Source organism: Xenopus laevis, chromosome 6L (genome assembly GCF_017654675.1).
Source record: "Xenopus laevis strain J_2021 chromosome 6L, Xenopus_laevis_v10.1, whole genome shotgun sequence".
NCBI lineage: Eukaryota > Metazoa > Chordata > Amphibia > Anura > Pipidae > Xenopus > Xenopus laevis.
The window spans coordinates 48263662-48285422 of NC_054381.1; the positions used below are offsets into that span (position 1 = coordinate 48263662).

Sequence of the window (21761 nt, forward strand, 5' to 3'; positions counted from 1 at the left end):
AAAAGATAGACTACAAAGAGTGGTGGTAAATGGAACAATTTCTAATTGGACCAATGTTGTCAGCGGAGTGCCGCAGGGGTCTGTTTCTATTTTTGCTGATGATACTAAATTGTGCATATAAATTGTGAATATAAATTATAAGTTCCATGCAAGATGCCGCCACTTTTCTTGGTGATTTGACTAGATTGAAAAACTGAGTAGCAAACTAGAAAATGAGGTTCAGTGTTGATAAATGCAAGGTTATGCACTTTGGCAGAGATAACATAGTTTTATCAGTGACATTCTGTGTTTACTAAAGCAAATAAAGTTCTGTCTTGCAAAAAAGAGCATAAACTCAAAGGATGAAAACATTTTTGCCTCTTTATAGGTCCCTGGTGAGGCCTCATCTGGAGTATGCAGTGCAGTTTTGGACTCCAGTCCTTAAGAGGGATATAAATGAGCTGGAGAGAGTGCAGAGACGTGCAACTAAATTGGTTAGAGGGATGGAAGACAAATTATGAGGGTAGACTGTCAAGGTTGGGGTTGTTTTCTCTTGAAAAAGGCGCTTGCGTGGGGACATGATTACACTTTACAAGTACATTAGAGGACATTATAGACAAATAGCAGGGGACCTTTTTACCCATAAAGTGGATCACAGTACCAGAGGCCACCCCTTTAGACTAGAAGAAAAGAACTTTCATTAGAAGCAGTGTAGGTGGTTCTTCACAGTCAGGACACTGAGGTTATGGAATGTACTGCCGGGTGATGTTGTGATGGCTGATTCTGTTAATGCAAACATTTTAAGAGGGGCTTGGGTAATTTCTTGGACAAGCATAATATCTAAGGCTATTGTGATATTAAAATCTACAATTAGTATAGATATTGATATATATGTAGTTTATGCGAGTGTATGGAGGGGTCGGTGTGATTGTGTATGGATGGACGCTGGGTTTCATTTCGAGGAACTTTGATCTTTTTTCAACCCGATTGAACTATGTAACTATGTAATGGTATTGTGTTCAACAATCACATTCATCTGTACCTTAGGGAATTTACTACTTAGGAGCCCTACAGAGCCAACTTAAGGTGGCCATACATGGGCAGAGTTAAGATGCCAATTTGGTTCCTTTAGACCAGTGCTGTCCAACTTCTTTGGAGGGCTGGAATTTTTCTAATCTACATGGTGGAGGGCCGATAACAGAAGCCAGTGTTAGCCACTCCCTGTTTTTAAACCACACCCACTTTAAACCACACCCATGTTACCGCAAGACCATGTCCACATTAATAGCACACCAAAAAACCAAATGGTTGGTGCTAACTGCAGGGATCAGGGCCGGAACTAGGGATAGGCAGAGTAGGCGGCTGTCTAGGGCGCCATCATTGAGGGGCACACTTTTTTCAAGTATTTATTTAATAATTTGTTTCAGTAATCATGGTCACCCAGTTGAGTGGAATCCATCTCCTTCCCCTTCTCCCTCTTGCCGGCAAGTAATAGCTCCTTCTGTGTGGTCACGGCGATGTGCATACACGCGTCAATGACGTCACTGATGTGATGACAGAGAGAGGCAGAGAGCTGGGGGGCTGCTTGGTGTGACTGGCTGCTGAGCTTGCTTGCACAGGTATGAGGGGCAGTAATATAAATGAAAAAATGTTGTACACTTTATTGCTCTCTTTATTTAAAAACCATCATGATAAGGAGGGAAATGGTAATGCAGGACAGGGAGCACTGATTGAAGCTCTTGCCTAGGGTGCCAAACTACCTTGTGCCTGCCCTGGCAAGTATGTCACTCATATGTGAAAAAAAGCTAAATCATATTAAGATATAACCCATAAATCCATATGCCTCCTCCTCCCCTGTGTATAATACAATACCCCAGCATATGATTAAACACCTTAGGGCCACTAACAATAATTTTCAAATGCTAATAAACCCCCAGAACAAATACCAAAGTATGACACACACAGGGAGTATAGGGAAGACAGAACAGAGCAGGAGACAGGAATCAGGACCAGTCTAATATGTACTACATACAGTGACACAGTGCTGGTGCTCATTAGCATTTTGAATAAAGTGTGAACAGGTGAACAATGTGGGCAGTTTCAGTCTGGGTCTCAGGTGTGAACCGTACAGGGGACAGAGGTGTCACAGGTGTGAACAATGCAGGGGATTAGTTTGAATTTGAGGTTTAGACAATGCAGGGGCCAGTTAATCTCTGTAGTGATACATTTTAAATTTTACATATGGTAAAGAGACACAGCAGGCAGACTTTGATGTGGAGGGCCACATGAGGGGCCAGTTGGACAGCCCTGATTTAGACCATTTTGGCACACTTTCTGACCATTTATGGGACCCTAAAACAGGCCCACCAGACTGATATCTAGCCAAAATTTGGCAGATGTCATTCAGGTAGGTTTGATTTTCCCCTTCTGATTGAGGAATGCTATTTGATGCAGTTGTTTTTCCGGTGGCTCCTATTCCCACTGTTGTAATCTGATTGTTTGGCCCTAGGGCCAATGATTAGATTAAGCCCAATACTGCCCATTTTAGCTAATTTGCCTACCTTTCCAAGCGAGCGGCCAACTCATCTAGTCTGCTTCACAATGCCTGTCTGTCTAAAAAACTTAAATATACACTTATGGATGTTTGACTACTCACCAAGGGTGGTGCAATTGCTGGATTTATGAATTCTTCTATTACCCTAATTAATTTAATTTGATCTTGCACCCTCTGATTTTTGACTAAAGTGGAGGCACTTTCCACAGTTAATAATATCCCCCTTAATGGGGGGGGGGGGGTGGGAGTTGCAGCACATTCTTTACAGGGAAAGTAAAACCATCAGGCTTTCTAAAATATAATACCTTTTTATTTGACATGAACGAAAAATTACTAGTCTAAAAGACATATTTAATCCATTTAAAGGGACACTACTATCTTGGTCAGATCTCAAAGGAAAATATAAGCTTCATGAGTCGGATAGATATTATTAATTTGCTTGTCAATTTGGCCTTTCTTTGATACATAATACAAATAACCTACTATTATCTGACCACAAGCTATCTGAGGATTTGACTGCATTTTTGGAACTTCCTTCTTTGATCTCAATCGACTCTATTTCTCAGAAATGTTGGAATGAGTATGGGTCAGGTCCACAACCTCTACTAAAAGTTTCTACCTAATGGTCCGAGTTTTTACAAGTCTTTAAGTAATTATAAAAAATTTATCTTAGGAGAAAATTGGAGAAAACAACATTTCAAGGTAGTACACTTAGGTTATGGGAAAAAAATTCTAAAGATACTTTTACCAGTCCTGTTTTGTTTTGTCCTAAATTTCATGAGACTAATGTTTCTCTTTTCCACTATTTATGTTCCTAAAGTTAATCTATTTTGGAGGGAGGTCACTAGTTTTTTGAACAATAGATTGAAAATTAGGATACAATTATCTCCATGTTTGCTCTATTTAATCTAGAAAATAATGAGTTTCCTTTACCTTCTAAGCAAAAACTCATGTCCCATGAAAGAGAGACACTGGCAACTTTGTTTTTGGCTTCTGCCAAGAAAGCTTTATTTAATTATTGGTTACAGAAAGAGTCCCCCTCATTAACAGATGCCATTTCTTACATGAACCAACTTAGTTGGCAGGAGGCTTAAAAGCAAAGTCAAATGGGAGGAGTTCTAAAGAATCCTTTAAACTTATTTGGTCTCCTTATTTTGAGACCCGTGAGTATAATACCAAAGATCAAATTTCTAGGTTTCTTCAAATCTAAATTGGATGGTAACTGGTTAATCTGACTTTCCAAAATCAATGGGCTTTTTCTTCTTTTTTTTTTTTTCATTTGTTCTTACATCCACTGGTTCAGTACATTTTTGATAGTTGTTCTATGTTTTTTTATCTATTAATGTTATTAATGTTTGAAAATGAGTCTGAATGATATATGCTGTCATACTGTTTTTTCCTGTTTATGTGATAATCAAATAAATATTTTAAACCTAAAAAAAAAATACTAAGAGCTCTAATGGTCCCAGGTTCTTCATTAAAAAATAAAAACATTTCTAATATACATTTACTAAGAAATCTATACTGTTTTTATAAAAAAACACAATCCCTTGCCTGTGATTTCCTCTTCACTAACTCTAATTACTGACTGTACAAATCTTTCAGTAGTGTGTTTTTTATAAAATTATTAGAATATGTTTGTTTTTTAATGGAGAACCTGGCACCCATTCGGGACCCTGGCCACCAATGTGTGTTTTGGCTTTTAACCACTAGGCAGCCCACTAAATACTGACTTTCTATGGCACCTTATAGCAGCCCCTCAGCATTTGCCAGAACCCACTGATTGCCAGTCCGGGCCTGATGGGGAGATTCAGTCACCCGCAATAACCACTTATAAATTAGCCTTGCTTGTCTTCATTGCCCCTGCACCACCACTCATTAAGGGTGGCCATAGTGAACTGGGTAAGGGTGGTGGCACACCTAGTGTTCCGGGGAGATTAGTCGCCCAGCGACAAATCTCCTCTTCTTCGGGTGACTAATCTCCCCGAAATGCCTTCCCGCCACCCAAAGTTTTCTCGTGAGTCAACTTCGGGCGAATTCAGAAAATAATGTGATCCGAGTGCCATCCCACCTGAAATTCAAATCTAGTCACTAATCTCCCCGGAATGCTATGCATGCCACCACCCTAAGGTGTGACGATACCGCTGTACCTACCATGGGCCGGTATTAGAAATTTACCGGCAATGTAGTTGCCAGTAAATTTGTAATACCTTAAGATTAGCCTTTGGCCCTACCCAATCTACCAGACACTCACCTTTTTTCTACAAGGATTTTAAATAACCCATCCTCAGACCGTTGCATGCAGTACCCCGTCCCCTCTACATCATAACCACACCCCTTTATGCCACTGTCAAGTCCATTTTAGGTCACCGTCCCCCACCAGCCGGTAAGTATTCATTTAAAAGGTGGCAACCATAGTTGTCAGCGGGCATACCTCCCAACTGTCCCGTTTTGAGCGGGACAGTCCCGCTTTTGACAGCTCAACCCGCTGTCACGGATCTGTATTGATAAGTCCCGGGTTTATCTTTGATCTGCTGCACTGAACAGTCGAAACAGATACAAAGTATTTAACTTAATTGCGTCTTGGCAGAGAGCCCAAAATAGATACTTGACATTCTTTTTTCAGTTTGATAAGATAAGAAGTCAGACTCACAGTTTAAAGGGCAATTCACCTTCATTTGCAAAACTGTAATAACATATAAAAACCATAGAAATGTGTTCAAACATTCATAACCTGCCAAATTATGTAAAATGAATGTGGCAATTAGGGGGTGTGGCCACAAATATGGGCATGGCCAACAAGTTGGCGCCAAATCTTTTTGCCCTTCTTTCTGTTTCCTAAATGTTGGGAGGTATGATGTGGATCACAGGGAGAAACTTCAAGCAATTTTGGAAGACTGAAGCCACACGTGGGTTTTACCACCAGTGATTCACATTATTGCCTATGGGAAAGCTTTTACAGGAGATTAGTCGCCCAGAGAAGCAGAGCTTTAGTCCTGGCAAGTGGGAAGGCACCACATTTTTTTTCATCCTATGTGACTAAGTTACTGAACTGCCTTCATGTTTAGAAGTCTGCTTGCTGCCCTGCCCCCTCTGCCTTCTGATTGGATGTGGTGGCAGAGCCTGTGTGAGTGACATGCTGCACACTGATTCTCAGCTGGTTGAATGGAAGTGCTCGCCCCCCCTCCTTCCTCCTCCCCCTCCCTGTTGGACAGTAGCAGCTCTGTGTGCTTCTTTCCTATCAATGTTGTGCAGTCACAGTGGAAATGTGCGGCTTGCTCTTCCCCTGCAGCTGTAAGTTGTATATGCTCTGAGTTTGGCTCTGTGTGGGGCCGGTGGGGTCTTGAACCTAACATCAGAATGAAAAGCTGAGACAAGGAGGAAGAGAAGGAGGAATATGGGGGTGTGAGGAACCCCAGTTTGGCAACACTCGCTACTCCAAACATCCTAGAGCAACCCCCCAAAATCTATATGACAAAGATCAGCATGGAAAACCACACAGGTAAGTGGGGCTGAATGTTATAAGGTGTGTGTCCTAGTGCTCATTTATTAAAGTAATCTGAATGGTCCCCATGTCCAGGCTACTGAAGCACATACCTCTGTTCTGTAGTCCATGTACTAGACTGAAAGCCCAAATATTTATATATATATATGTGGAGCGATACGTATGATCTATCTACTAGATCAGGCTAAACTGTACTTTATACTCCCAGCACCCTCCTTGTTCGTGGCTGACGTGGGTAAGAGTTATAGTTCAACAACAACTATTAGAAAGGGTCTCAGGCTGACGTCTTTGTGCTATTTATCGGAAGGTGGTTTTGCCTCAAAAAAAGAAAAGAAACAAACTTTGCTCTGTATGATTTATGGGGTACATTGTGAGTGCAGGGGTGTTGCTGGGGTGTCTGTACTAAAACCTCATTCTTTCCTGGCCCTAATGACCCAGGTAAGATGTGGCAATAGCACTGTAAGTGGGTTACAGGGAGGAGGGAATGGCTGCTGTCTGTATACTTGGCTTTCTCTACCAGAGCTCCTGTCATCCTGGCTGCTCACATGGACTGGCTGTCCTAGCCATGTGCAGCTCGTGTTTACGTTGTGCTTCTCAGTGTGTTTCATTGGCTACTGGGAGAAGTGACGTAGTCATTACATAATGCTGGAGGCCTCCAAGCGGCCATCCACGTGAGACTCGCTTGAGGGGAAGCTGTTTTCACAAACTACTTTCTCTCAACACGTGGTTTCCAGTCACATGGCTCCAGGCCAATCAGCCACAACAATGGCATTCTGAAAGTCCCCTCCCCATGCCGTGCTTGAGAAACTGCAACTGTCATCTGATTGGCCGTCAGCTTGTTCTAGATCAGATGCCGGTGAGACTGGCACATGGCTTAGAGTAGGGGCACACGTGGATCAGAAAAATGTAGGCTGGACCTCTGTATTATGAGTCACATCCAGTTATTCTTATGGTTGCAGTTCTGAGGCTTCTGTAGTGGAACTTGTACAACGGGAAGGTTATTTACGGAAGGTTTCCTTTAAATAGAATTGTAGTGTAGCAGGTTGTACAAGATTGACTTTGGCTGGAACTGGGAAATCTGCCCCTTTTTTTATGTGAGAAACATATGTAAACTCTTTCCTATGGGGTTGTGCTGCCAGCTTAAGGTGGCCATAGATGTAACAATAACGAACTTTCCTGTTCGTTTCAACACACACGTGAAGAGCTGAATCGTCAGATATACAGGTAAAAACAATAGAATTCTACCTGTATCTGATGATTCAGCACTTTCCGGTGGCTGATGTTCAGGTGCCTTCAAAGGTACCCAATCAAAATCGACAAACCGACTGATATCCAAGCCTTCTGCCAATATCGGTTGGCTCATCTGCCTCCATACATGCACTGAATAATGTATGAAAATTAGTTTTGTACGATGATATTGGTGTGTTTATGGGCACCTTGAAGCCCGATTGTATCTATTGGTCCCGCACACAGGGGGAGCGGACAATCCGTATATATGAAGCACAAAAAGTTGGTGCAAGGCACACTGGTAAACTCAAGTATTGATCAGAAAAAAATAGTAGATAAAAATATGAAAACTTTATTTATATATTCATCTCTCGCCTGACGCGTTTCGTATCCTTAGGATATGATTAAGTGTCCTATGGATACGAAACGCGAGAGATGAATATATAAATAAAGTTTTCATATTTTTATCTAAAATTTTTGGTCTGATCAATACGTGAGTTTACCAGTGTGCCTTGCACCAACTTTTTGTGCTTCATAGAGGTGGAGGAGCGCTCTGCACATATCTCTTCTGCTGCCTTCACCCAGTTCAAACCCTTGTGTCCCCCACCTCTGGCAGCTCTTCTTGCAACCTCAGTGAGTGAGCGGGCTACGTTGCCTCCTTAAAGGCCCCCATACACGGGCCAATAAAAGCTGTCGACAGACCGAGTCGGGAGCTTATTGGCCCGTGTGTTGGGCCATCCGACAGGCTTCCCAGATCGATACCTGTCCGAAAGTCAGGCAGATCTTGATTGGGCAGGTTAAAAAATCCTGTTGTATCACGGCCGCATCTGTGCGTGTATGCGGTCCCGTGATCGGACCCCCGTATTGGATGCATTATGATCTGATCGTTGGGCCCTAGGGCCCACGATTGGATAAGCCCGATATCGCTCACCTCAATGTGGGCATATCAGGGAGAGATCCAAACCTGCGGATCTCTACGTCTATGGCCACCTTAACTCTTAACTCCATATCTTTATCTGCTGATTTACAGCCCCTGCTCTGGGTTGCTGTAAGTTACCTGAGGCTGACATGCAATATACAGTGTATATACAATAACATATTCATTATACAACTCTAATTAGTTGTACATCAAGATTTACATTTATTTGCAGCTTCAAAACTGGGGCATTCTGCAGAATAATTCTGAATGAATTATCTGCCCTGTAGCATTAGCTCCTATGAGTGAAAGACCCTCATATTTTGATAAAGTTTTGGTTACCACAGAGCTTAGCTCCTCAACTGTAGCGTAGAGCACACTGAGCCAATGTGGTGCCATGTCTACATGTAAAGGATGGCCTACCAAGATTAAAGATGGCTGCTGTTCTGGATAATGAAATGGATAATTATTTTTATAGGACTGGTACAGTCATTTATAAAACAATTGTTTGTTAGTTCTTCTTGCATTTAGAGCCATTATCAGAAATCATGGAATCCGCTATGCTTAAATGGTAGACTCCCCTCCCCCCCTTGGGTGCTAGGTTATTATCTCATTGCCTACATGGACCCCCTGGGCGACTTTCTCAACTAGGCCCATATATAAAAACAAAAGATTTTCTAAGTATACCATGCCGCTGATTAGCTGGCTCGGTTATGCCTAAATATCTACCTTCCTTTTCCACTGCCTTGCTAGCTCCGCCGATTGTGGTGCATGCAAAACTATATAGAGACATATATACATCCATACAAAGTATTGTTGATAAAGGCTTTAAGGTTTTTCCATTCGTATTCTTTAATTTGCCTTGAGTTTTGCCTAATGATTCCCAATTCAATGTTAGCTAAAACAGCATGCCAGATAAAAGAGCAACAGAAATAAGACTCTAATTACTACTTTAATAATAGCAAAACTGCTCAGAAGAACTCTCTGACCAAAATCACATTTCTTTTAGTGGGGGTGGGTGGGCTAGATCCCCTTGAAATAAAACAGGTTCTTTACAAACAACAGATAGTTATGTGAACCTTAGTGTAAAGCTAAACAATACGACGGTTTCACAGCTCCTTATTTTTCTGCTAAGAAGCTTTTTGTTTGTGAACCTGGGACACACTTGACATTATGTGAATTCACAGAGCATTTGTTCTGCGCAAACGCTTATATAAATCAGTAAGATCAGTACAGCTGTGCAGAAAACACGTGTTTGCACCCTACTGATCCTATTTGAAAGGGACACAGGGATATGCTTAACGAACCATGTGTTTTTAGGGAGGGGGACATGTCAGGGGAATTATGTAACAGCCAATCTCAAGTCAGCCAAAGAGGTAACCATATACCAATGGTATTGAAAGAGCTCAGTCAAAAACATGATTAAATAACAACATCGTAGTTTGAAGGTTGAGACGACCAGAATCATTTTGAGATCAGAACAAAAAATTACAAAACTCTTCTGTCGTTCTCTCAGATCTGTTGCTAAGACATGCTATTAATAATGATATAGATACCTAATATTATCTATTAAAGTGTAGCAGAAACTGTTTAGAGTATTTGTGTGTTCTAAGTAAATAAGTAAATAGTATTCAGAAAATACTAAGTTTTAAAATGATTACCATTTTAAGACTGGCTGCATGGGCTAGATTCACATTCTGTAATAGGGTTATACACATTTTATAATATGAAAAGATAGGTAGATGATAAATCTTTGTTCTGATATTTGGAACTTGGAGTACTCCATTGTATATATAGTATTGATTATGCTACAATTAAAATGTATGCTGTACAGCCTAGGCCATTCGTGTAAATGAAGCCTGCTCATTTAGAAATGCATATAGTAGAAGTAAATCTAGAGCTTCTTCAGTTCAACACTGGTATGGGAAGTCCTTGGAATTTAAAGGAACAGTAACAACAAAAAATAAGTGTTTTAAAGTATTGAAAATATCATGTACTGTTGCCCTGCACTGGTAAAACTGATCTGTTTGCTTCAGAAACACTACTATAGTTCAAATAAACAAGCTGCTGTGTAGCAATGGCGAAAATTGAAAAACAGCTATATGGCACAGGTTAACTAATGGATAATAGATAACACCATTAGACAGACAGAGCTTATCTGCTATCTGCTGTGTAATCTGAGCCTTTTCTCCTTTGAATGGCTGTCCCCGTTGCTACACAGCAGCTTATTTATATAAACAATAGTAGTGTTTCTTAAGCAAACAAACCAGTCTTACCAGTGCAGGGCAACAAACACTTTTTTTTTTTGACGTTACTGTTCCTTTAAACTCTTCCATATGCAGAGGGCTTCCTTTATGAGTAGTGAAACATCTTCAATGATAACTCAGCAAGTCCAGTTTCTCTAGATTTACTTCTGCTAGATATACCATGACCAGAATGAATGCAAACCTTCAAAACATATTTAGAAATCCAGTGTCCCTATTACTAATTGTGTCTGATAATTAATTTCCAGGAAGCGTCATCACTTACATCAGCTCCTCAAGTTCAGCCTCCAGTCCATCCTCCTGCCACAGCGACAGCTCCAACAGCAGCTTTCAGTCTTCCTCGTCTCTGCCCTCTTCTCCCAGTAGCTCTTCATCTGAGGGCAGTGGTGGTGGGAGCAGTGGAAATGGCAGTGGCAAAAAAACCACCCTGTCCAACGAAGGCATAGTCTGCAGGCACATGGAATCCCAGAGAAACCAGCAAGTGGACACATTGTGCATAAAGACCACCTATACAAGTGCAGCAGTCCTGACCAAAGGTCATGGAGCATGTCCATCTAGTACGTAAACCTGACTCACTGTTTCAATGTTTTATGGCATAACACTTTTTTTGTTTTAACCGTTCATTAATAAGTGACAACCTGCCAGATTTTGTTCAGAGTATGCCTTTTGCATCTCTGGTGCAGCTGCAATGGATATTCCAGGGAAGCCTTAACTGCAAACACAATGCAAATAAAGGAGTAACATTTCTTAAAGGGATTCTGTAATGATTTTTATGATGTTGTTTTTATCTCTCTCAATTACACTGTTTACACTGCACACAATTCACTACAATATAAAATTTCATTACTGAACCAGCAAATGTATTTTTTAGGTTTAATATTGGTGTGTAGGCAGCCATTTCAGGTCACTGTGCCTGGTCATGTGCTTTCAGAAAGAGCAAGCACTTTAGGCTGTTGTTTTTCCTACTCAATGTAACTGAATGTGTCGCAGTGGGACCTGGATTTTACTATTGAGTGCTGTTCTTAGATCTACCAGGCAGCTGTTATCTTGTGTTAGGGAGCTGCTACCTGGTTACCTTCCCATTGTTCTGTTGTTAGGCTGCTGGGAGGAAAGGGAGTTGGGGTCTGCTTGTCAATGCACTTGCAACACCGATGGGCCAATATGATCCATCAGCCTAAGACTGTAATAAAAGATCAACTTGTGGCAACAGTGTAATAACCCTTTGTTTTTCTTCTGCCCTTAGAAATCAGTGGCATGGTCCTTCTGTGCAAAGTTTGTGGTGATGTGGCCTCTGGGTTCCATTATGGAGTGCATGCCTGTGAAGGCTGTAAGGTAATTCAATTCACAGTCACCTGTTACTTATATATTACCTATATTACCCAGTCAAAAAAAATGATATAGTTGCATTGTTTCGTGGTTATAGACTTGGATTTTGGAGTGAGGTTCCATATTAAATCAGTGTCCCAGTTTTCATATAGATAGCTGTAAGTTCAACTATTTCTCATTTAGTAACTAATATGACCCTATAAAAGGGGAAATAACCTGAAGCAAAAACATTGATATTTAGTTGCAATACAAAGTTTCTCAGGTTTCTGTGCTTTAAAAAATTGTGAATCCATATATGTGACTTTTTGAATAAATGGAAAAATCATTGTAACATTTACTTTCCTATAGTTTCAGTCATATAAAAGATAGCCCTCCTTGCAGCTGGTTTGAACCCCACCCTTGCTTTAGGGCTTAATTATGATCTTTTGATATAATTTCCTTTTATTGTTTCAACAAATGTGCTCCTTTCTTTAAGGGTTTCTTTCGTAGAAGTATTCAACAAAATATTCAATATAAAAAGTGCCTCAAGAACGAGAGCTGCTCCATCGTCAGGATTAACAGAAACCGGTGCCAGCAATGCCGCTTCAAAAAGTGTTTGTCTGTTGGGATGTCGAGAGATGGTTAGTGTCTGCAAATGTAATGTATGCGGCATGTTTATTAATGATGCATTTATCTTAAACTCTGATCAGAAATGTTGGTAAATTGTGGTACAGATTGTATTACTTGTTTATCAGCCAACTGCTGAAGCTGAAAGACCACATCACACCAATATAAGAAGGGTTGAACTGAATGGCATCTGTCAAGGATTGGTAGAACAACCCTTAAGCAAGCGTTAAATATTATGCGTTAGTGTTCATTATATCACTCATTGTGAGTAATGAAACCATTTGTATGGTTTCATTGTGTATTTAACCTTATGATAAAAGCAGTATCATCTTAATCAATAGATCATCATATCGTAAATACTGACTCTGTCTCTCTCTAATATCTCTGACAAATGTATTATACCCCAACAGCTGTTCGCTTTGGCCGAATCCCAAAGCGTGAAAAGCAGAGAATGCTGATAGAGATGCAGACCGTCATGAAGACTATGATGAGCAGCCAATTCAATGGCTCATCTCTTCAGGAAGTACTGCCAGATTACCCAGCACCTTCATCACTACAGCCACCACATAATGCACTAAAGAACCTGGGATCCAAAAGTCAACATTATTCAGGAAATAAAGCACTCACTCCTCCTTTGCCTCCTTCTCTTCCTCACCCTCCACCAGTCATGCCAATGGACATTAGCAAAGAAGATGTCATTGGTACAGTCACAGGGGCTCAAAGGGAGACTTTTAGGTATAACCAGGTGCCTGTGGAATTTCCATCTGAAGCAGGTCGGCAACAGGAAGAAATACATTCTAATGTTCCACATCTTAACAATGACCACATGACAAATGGGATCCGCACTGCTCATTGTCCTGTTAATAAAAACAAAAAGTATATAAATGAGGCAGACAATGACAAGAACTTCATGCCCTATCCAAATGGGCCGGTCAATTGCTTTTCCAATGGGCACAACATTTCCAATGGTTTGAGCCACCGGGGGTGCAGCAGTGAAAAAATGCTTGATGTCTCCCAAGTCAATAACGTAAATGGTTACCCTTGCAACAGAGAAAGGAGGATGCATCTGGTATAACCTATTAACTATTTTAATAGATTATTTAATTTTATCAGTGCTTATTTCACCAGTGAAAATGAAGATGCAGAAATGATTGGCCTAGAATACATTTTTTCCTCTCATTAACTGATTTCATGTGTTTTGAGCTAGTACACCAGAATAAAATGTTTTTCTCTTTCACTTTTTTTATATCTATATTTTAAAAGTTTAATGTTCCTCTCCCTGGTGTTTCAGCTTGACAGCTCAGTTGTGCAGTATTGTTGTACAATTATTGTATTAATTGTAACGGCTGCCTTTAATGAAACAACCCTTTAATTAAAATCACATATTAGGACTTCTAACTTAAGCCCTGAAATGTGTCGGTAATACAGGGGTTCTGGATATGTGTCAAGGGCAAGGAAAGTCAGATTTACTGGTGGTGCCAATTTGTTAGGCCCTCTCCAACGAAGGCCCTCGATCTGACTGCCTGTATTCTTCTCATTGTGATCTGATTGTTGGGCCCTCAGGCCTACAATCGGATCAGCCCGATATCGCCCATCTCAAGGTGAGCATATTGGGGAGAGATCCGCTCGTTTGGCAAACGAGCAGATCTCCCTATGTATTCTCAGTTTTCGAAAGCAAAAGCAAGATCACTGGTAACGTTTCACTCCACTTTTTACACTGCATGATAAATATCTATAAATAGACTTTGTGAAGGTACCCTCTTCAGTTAAGACCCTCTAATCACCTATAAGCACTAATAAACTAGTCTTTGCCTTTGTTTTACAAATTACCATGAGACCATTGAGTTAGATAAATGTCATCTTTCCCTTTAAACTTGCTTCTTATTGAGATTATAAAATGCCATGCACACTGGGTTGTAAAATGATGCTAATAACTGTAGCATTTGCCACTGGATAATCCCATATAGAAAGTCTGCCATTAATTTTTATGTTTTGACACACAAACTAAGGGCACGCATATATGTTAGGTTACATCAGCCAATCAATGCACAGAACTGTGTCTTTTACTCAAACACTTCATCCTGTTACAGTTAGAGCTGTATCATTTCCTGTCAGATGATCACAAAATGGTGGCTCAAGGTTAGGTGGAAAAAGGCAGTTTTTTATATGTATATGCCAATTTAGATTCTTTCATGGGTCACTTATTATGATGTAAATAATCTGTTAAAGGAAAACTATACCCCCAAAATACTTAAGCAACAGATAGTTTATATCAGGGTTCCCCAACCTTTTGAACCCGTGAGCAACATTCAGTAGTAAAAGGAGTTGGGGAGCAACATATGCATGAAAAATGTTCTTGGGGGGCCAAATAAGTGCTGTGATTGGCCATTTGGTAGCCCCTATGTGGATTGTCAGCCTACATTGAGGCTCTGTTTGGCAGTGCACCTGGTTTTTATACAACCAAAACTTGCCTCCAATATAAGCTCCTGCTTTGAGACCACTGGGAGCAGCATCCAAGGGGTTGCAGAGCAACATGTTGCTCATGAGCCACTGGTTGGGGATTACTGGTTTATATCATATTAAGTGACATATTAAAGAATCTTACCAAACTGGTATATATATTTAAGTAAATATTGCCCTTTTACATCTCTTTACCATTTTGTGATGGTCTGTGTGCTGCCTTAGAGATCACCTGACCAGAAATACTACAGCTCTAACTGTAACAGGAAGAAGTGTTGAAGCAAAAGACACATCTCTGTCTGTTAATTGGCTCATGTGACCTTAGAAGTATAGTATGTTTGGTTTGTTTGTGTGCACAGTGAATCTTACGATCCCAGGGGGCGGCCCTTATGTTTTAAAAGGGCAATTTTCTATTTATGATTACCCAATGGCACCTACTATTAGAAAAGTATATTATTATGAAAATGGTTTATTTACATGAAGCAGGATTTTACATATGAGCTGTTTTATGCAATATCTTATGCATTGTATGAGGGGTATAGTTTTCCTTTAAGTATTAATTGGAATTGTAAAGTTTTCGTTTAAAGACCTATGTGCACATGAATAACTTTTAGATTCTTTAGGTACAATAACTCTCTAGTTCAATTTTTTAAACTATTATTTTATTGACTGGGTAACATTTTTTACTGTAAGTATATGATAAGAGAAAGGGTCATGAGATTTGTTTACTTTTTCAATATCTCTGACTTAATACAAGCCCTTACCAGGTGTTATTGTTAACTGACAGGTATGCCCCATGAGTATGACTCCATTTATGGACCCCAATAAATCAGGAACCCAGATCTGGGAGGAGTTTTCCATGAGTTTCACTCCTGCTGTTAAAGAGGTGGTTGAGTTTGCAAAGGGCATTCCAGGATTCAAAGACCTTTCACAGCATGACCAGGTCAACTTGCTGAAGGTTGGAACATTTGAGGTGAGCAACTGTTTAACTGAATCGAATGAATTAAGATAAAAATACTTTTACTTTGTTTTTTCCTGTTACCGAACCTGTTGGAGTGAAGTTAATGAAGCAATTAAAAGCTTATACATCTGCATATACAATTTTGGACTCACCTGTGAGACATTTTGCTTTATGTTCTGAAGTTGTGTCATCACCAGCAGGGCACTAATGGACCTCAATTGATTTTTGAAAAAAGGAACTGCATGTAGTTAAAGGGATACTGTCATGAGAAAACATGTTTTTTTTCAAAACGCATCAGTTTATAGTGCTGCTCCAGCAGAATTCTGCACTGAAATCCATTTCTCAAAAGAGCAAACAGATATATTATATTTAATTTTGAAATCTGACATGAGGCTAGACATTTTGTCAATTTCCCAGCTGGTCATGTGACTTGTGCCTGCACTTTAGGAGAGAAATGCTTTCTGGCAGGCTGCTGTTTTTCCTTCTCAATGTAACTGAATGTGTCTCAGTGAGACATGGGTTTTTACTACTGAGTGTTGTGCTTAGATCTACCAGGCAGCTGTTATCTTGTGTTAGGGAGCTGCTATCTGGTTACCTTCCCATTGTTCTTTTGTTTGGCTGCTGGGGGGGAGGGAGGGGGGTGATATCACTCCAACTTGCAGTACAGCAGTAAAGAGTGATTGAAGTTTATCAGAGCACAAGTCACATGACTTGGGGCAGCTGGGAAATTGACAAAATGTCAGATTTCAAAATTGAATATAACCAAATCTGTTTGCTCTTATGAGAAATGGATTTCAGAATTCTGCTGGAGCAGCACTATTAACTGATTCATTTTGAAAAAACATTTTTTCCCATGACAGTATCCCTTTAATTAAAAACAGATGAGGCTTGAAACATACATTTGCAACCAATAGAATTAATCAGGTCTTTCCTCTCTAAGAGGCTGATTTATTGATTGTCATGTGTTGGTGTAAATTGTATACATCAAAGCAACTAATGCAATTTGTTTTTAAAACAAAATCATAAAAAAAATGTTGCCACCCAAAACCCAGGGTGAATGCAGTTTTATAAAATTACGAGCAAAAAGTACATATGTGAATTTTCTCTGCAGAATGCCTCATGCCTCATTTTCTTGAAGAAAATTATGTTTTTTTTGTTGAAGTGGTGGCTGTGGTTTCAGTTTTTGCCTCCTACTCCAGCCATTTACTTTTAAGATCTGGTGCATGTCTTCATATATTTTCTTTAACAGTAAAAGAAAAGTTTCTTTTTTGTTACTCTTACTTGAAAATCATATGTTATCATCCTTTTTTATTATTATTTTTTTACCAGGTACTGATGGTACGGTTTGCGTCACTGTTTGACGCAAAGGAACGTACTGTCACCTTCCTTAGTGGGAAGAAGTACAGTGTCGATGAGTTACGCTCAATGGGAGCTGGGGATCTCCTGAACTCTGTCTTTGAATTTAGCGAGAAACTCAGTGCTTTGCAACTTAGTGAGGAGGAGATGAGTATGTTCACAGCAGTTGTCCTGGTGTCTTCTGGTAAGATACGTTGGTTAATATATTTGTTCAACCAAAATGTGTTTGTTGGCTGCCATTGTTTTAGTCATATAACTTTTCTGTGTAACACCTTCCTTCTTTTGGGGAACCAAATGGGAGTGATTTCTTATCATGGCATGGACACAGGGCTAGACATGTTGTTAGTTTCCCAGGTGGCCTCAGTCATGATATGCTCTGATAAACTTCAGTCACTCTTTACTGCTGCAATGCAAGTTGGAGTGATATCACCCCCCTCCCTTTCCTCCCAGCAGTCCATCAGCAGAACAATGGGAAGGTAACCAGAGAACAGCCCCGTAACACAAGATAACAGCTCACTGGTAGATATGAAAATAGCACTCAGTAGTAAAAATCCAAGTCCCAATGCGACTCCTCCAGTTACACTGAGTAGGAGAAACAATAACTTAACTGAAAGCAGTTCCATTGTGAAGCATGCTTGACCCCGAAACGTTGCACTTCTCATTAAACACGCAAGGCAATCTTGCTTGCATCAATCCCATGTGCCATTGGACTTTTTTTCTATGGAGTATTTATAAGCCTTGCCTTAGCAGGAACAATTTTGACAGTCTTTAAAGAGAGATAACAACAGTACAGTGCAATATTCTGCACTTGTTTAGCAAACAGTGATCTTTTATCAAAATAATATACGAGAGCAATATAAGTAAAGTAGAGCTCATAGTGTTTAACAAATAACATTTTTCAAATATAATTTTTCACAATTTCATCTTACGCAACTGCACAGCATTTGTATATGTTATGTAATTGCACAGTATTTATTTCCAGGGTGAAATTGCACCAGCAAATCACTCCTTCCCCCATTGCCGATGCAGTTTTAACTAGCGATACACTAAATCAAGGATTCAGTTCCGGATTTAGCCCAATCTGAGCATTTTCCATCTGAATCAGCCGAATCCAAGTGCCTAGTCAAACCAAATTTCAACCCCCCCCCCCCAAAAATGCAAAAAATATTGTTGCTTTGTTCTTCAAATAGCCGTGATCAACATGATGTAGGGACAGATAAAATCAATGACATCCAATTACAGCTCACCACAGAAAAACTCACCCATTTTTCTTTTCATATCTATGGAATTTTAGAAGCGCATTTATAAGTGGGTGAAAGACTTCACCATTTGATAAATACGCTTCTAATAATCTCATAGGAATGAATCGAGATGTTACTGTGGTGAGCTCTAATCTCACACATTGATAAATCAGCTCCTTAGTTTTGCCTATACGTGATTTGAAAGGGATTATCTGCTCAATTCAGCCATGGCCTATTTTATTTCTAGCTTTATTATAATATGGCCAAGTAATCTGCCACTTAAGAAATGTCATTTTAGATTCTTATCTAGTTAATAGTTGTACGGGTAAAATATGTGACCTTGTAACCTTTTGTTTCAGGTAATTTAAACTCTTAATTTTCCTCTCTGCTTTAGATCGATCTGGTATCGAAAATGTCAATTCTGTTGAAGCACTACAGGAAACTTTGATCCGTGCACTAAGGACTTTAATTATGAGGAACCACCATAATGAAGCGTCTACCTTTACAAAGCTCCTCCTGAAGCTACCTGATCTGCGCTCTCTCAATAAAATGCACTCGGAAGAACTTCTGGCCTTTAAAATTCACCCATAGGCCTCTTAATAATTGTCTCACCATCTGTCGTGTGATAGAATATTGTTAGATTTAGGCCTATTACCGGTGGAGGTATGGCACCCGCTCAGCTGACACTTACTTTTGGTGCTTTGTTGAAAAGCAAGCAGAGCTTGTGTAGCAGGTGTCTACACTCGTACTTTTCCCGTCTAGGCCTCACACTGACTGCATTCACTTAGGGTTGTCCAAGTGGCAAAATACCATTCGTTGCCCACCAACTTCCGTTCAATTTTATAGGATCATAACATCTCGCAGGCTCCAAGAAAATATTTTCAAATCACTGAAGAGCTGTGCGAGTGATTTTAATATGAACTTTCTGATGTGAAAATCGGTAATGGAATGAAGGTATGAATTTGCTCTTGCACCAAAAATAAACAAACCGTTAGCAGTAGAACTGCTTTTAGCAAGTAGAGTGAATACGATGTACTGTACTACAGGGTTTTTATAAAAAACTCTTTCAATCTTATATATATATATATAGCTCTGTCATATTTCTGAATGCTTTACCAGATTTAATCATATGTGCCTCTACTGAATCTGTATACTCTTCTGCTGCAGATACCTGGCACCTGTGAGTAATTATTTTTCTAAATATATTGATGTACATAGAATTATAACTACTGTATATCATCTTTTACCAAGGTGTCCTGAAAATGTAAATATTCATATTCATAGTGTTACAGATAATTTTATATATAGATATATATATATACAGTTCCAAAGGTGCACTCCGTAGACCAAGGCAATACCTGGGTGCTCAGCAATGAAGGTAAATAGAGATTTGCAAAATAGCGGCACTCACAGGGTTTCTTAGTGCAAATAAAAGATTTTTATTGAACTCTATCAATCAATAAAAATCTTTTATTTGCACTAAGAAACCCTGTGAGTGCCGCTATTTTGCAAATCTCTCTCTCTCTATATATATATATATATATATATATATATATATATATATATATATATATACAATTTTCAAAAAAGGTCCGCACACACAGGACTTTAGATAAAAAAGAGAAAATATCTTTTATTCAACGTTTCGGCTCGGACACTTGAGCCGTCCTCAGGAAGTGAAGGACGGCTCAAGTGTCCGAGCCGAAACGTTGAATAAAAGATATTTTCTCTTTTTTATCTAAAGTCCTGTGTGTGCGGACCTTTTTTGAAAATTGCATACTATTGTTTTTTGTTCCAGCACCGAGGCATCCATTTTGTGCTCTGAGTGCACCGACTCCATGCTGTTTATATATATATATATATATACAGGAAATAGCGACACTCACAGGACTTTTCAGAGAGTGTTCTGAGTTCTCCTGACGAAGATCCCGGTTTGGGATCGAAACGTTGAGTCTTCAATAAAGAATTATTTGTTTTCGCACTAAGAAAAGTCCTGTGAGTGTCGCTATTTCCTGCATATTTACAACTACACCATTGCTGGCACCCGGTCAGTTAAACAGGAAACGGAGTGCACCCTTTGGACTGATATATATATATTTAATATATATATATATATTGGCCTCTTCACACTATTTTAACCTGTGAGGGAAGTTGCCACAAGTATCCTGGAGAAATCAAAGGTTAATAAAGTGTACATAATATCCCGATCCGTTGATACATTTACTAACTTTATTTTTTTAAATGTTAAAAACTGTTCATGCTGCAGCATTTTATTACATTGAAGACTCCAAATACAACTGGGAAGTGCAACGCGATACGTAGTTGCACCTGTTGCGACAAAATAGTGAGAAAGTAACAGCAATAATGATCCCAGGCTCAATTACTTCATTGTACTGTTTGCAAAGCTAAATGCATGGCTTTTCTTTGCCAGCTTTGGAATATTCCGCAAAATGGTCAACAATTCCTGAAACGGAGGTTTCAATTGAACTATTGGGATTCTTGTTTTCTGTCCTATGCTGCGGAGTAGAAAGAAAATAAGCAGATCCTTTATATTCTTTTGTGTCTGGTGACTGTTTCTATGGTCTGTTACCTTGTGACAATTGCTGTGCTTTAACGTCGTCTTATAACGCACAAACACGCCATGCACGATTCCATTGTCTGTGAAAGAGGAGAATATCCTGTGCTACACATGGGAAATAGAATGGGTTTCTCCCTTTTATGGCTTTAAAGCAGATCCGTTGCTGTTATATTTCAATCTACTAAACTGTAGCAGTTGTTTAATAGACTTGTTTGAAGAATAGTCTTTATTATTATTTCCTACAGCTGTTAATATATTGAAACATTTATGTATGCGTTCCTCAGCCTATCTTGTGGCAACCAAACATGCTGTGAGTCACTGACAGATTTTACCTGCTCCATTTGACTAATTCCAGAGTAAGGCAGCAATATGCAATGTCCTACTGACACCCAGCATGGTTGATCTGCAGGTGGAAAAATGTTTGGTTAAGAAAGCATACTAATAAACAATTTATATAAAAATCCAAGAAAAAACAAACCATTAAGCAACCGCTAAGGTTTGACTGCATGTTTATATGTACGACCGGTCCCCTTTAAAGACTTTGTTTTTGGAATTTCTCTTTACTGCTTTATAAAAAAGAAAAGAAATGGGCTTTGTATTACGGCAGATGTTGGCAGGGGAGGTAAGGAGGACAGCATTTTAAAGGTGCAGTAAAGTTTTAAAAAAAATGTATATATAATTGCTGAGTGCTCTTCTAAGCTCTTTTGCAATTTACAATAATTCTCATCTTTAGTGTCCATGATATTTCCAATTAACCCTGCTTTTTATTTTTACTTTCCCTTTATTCT

At 39.5% G+C, this 21761-nt stretch overlaps 1 protein-coding gene across 1 annotated transcript; it reads left to right on the forward strand.

Annotated features, from left to right (window-relative positions):
* The first annotated feature begins 5739 nt into the window (after positions 1 to 5739).
* On the forward strand, positions 5740 to 19807 carry LOC108718924 (nuclear receptor subfamily 1 group D member 2). The gene is made up of 8 exons (XM_018267447.2): positions 5740 to 6035; positions 10694 to 11002; positions 11689 to 11777; positions 12247 to 12391; positions 12788 to 13446; positions 15625 to 15810; positions 17128 to 17338; positions 18790 to 19807. Exons 1-8 carry the CDS (start codon positions 6005 to 6007, stop codon positions 18984 to 18986), a joined length of 1827 nt encoding a protein of 608 aa, XP_018122936.1. The 5' UTR covers positions 5740 to 6004; the 3' UTR covers positions 18987 to 19807.
* The last annotated feature ends 1954 nt before the right edge of the window (positions 19808 to 21761 follow it).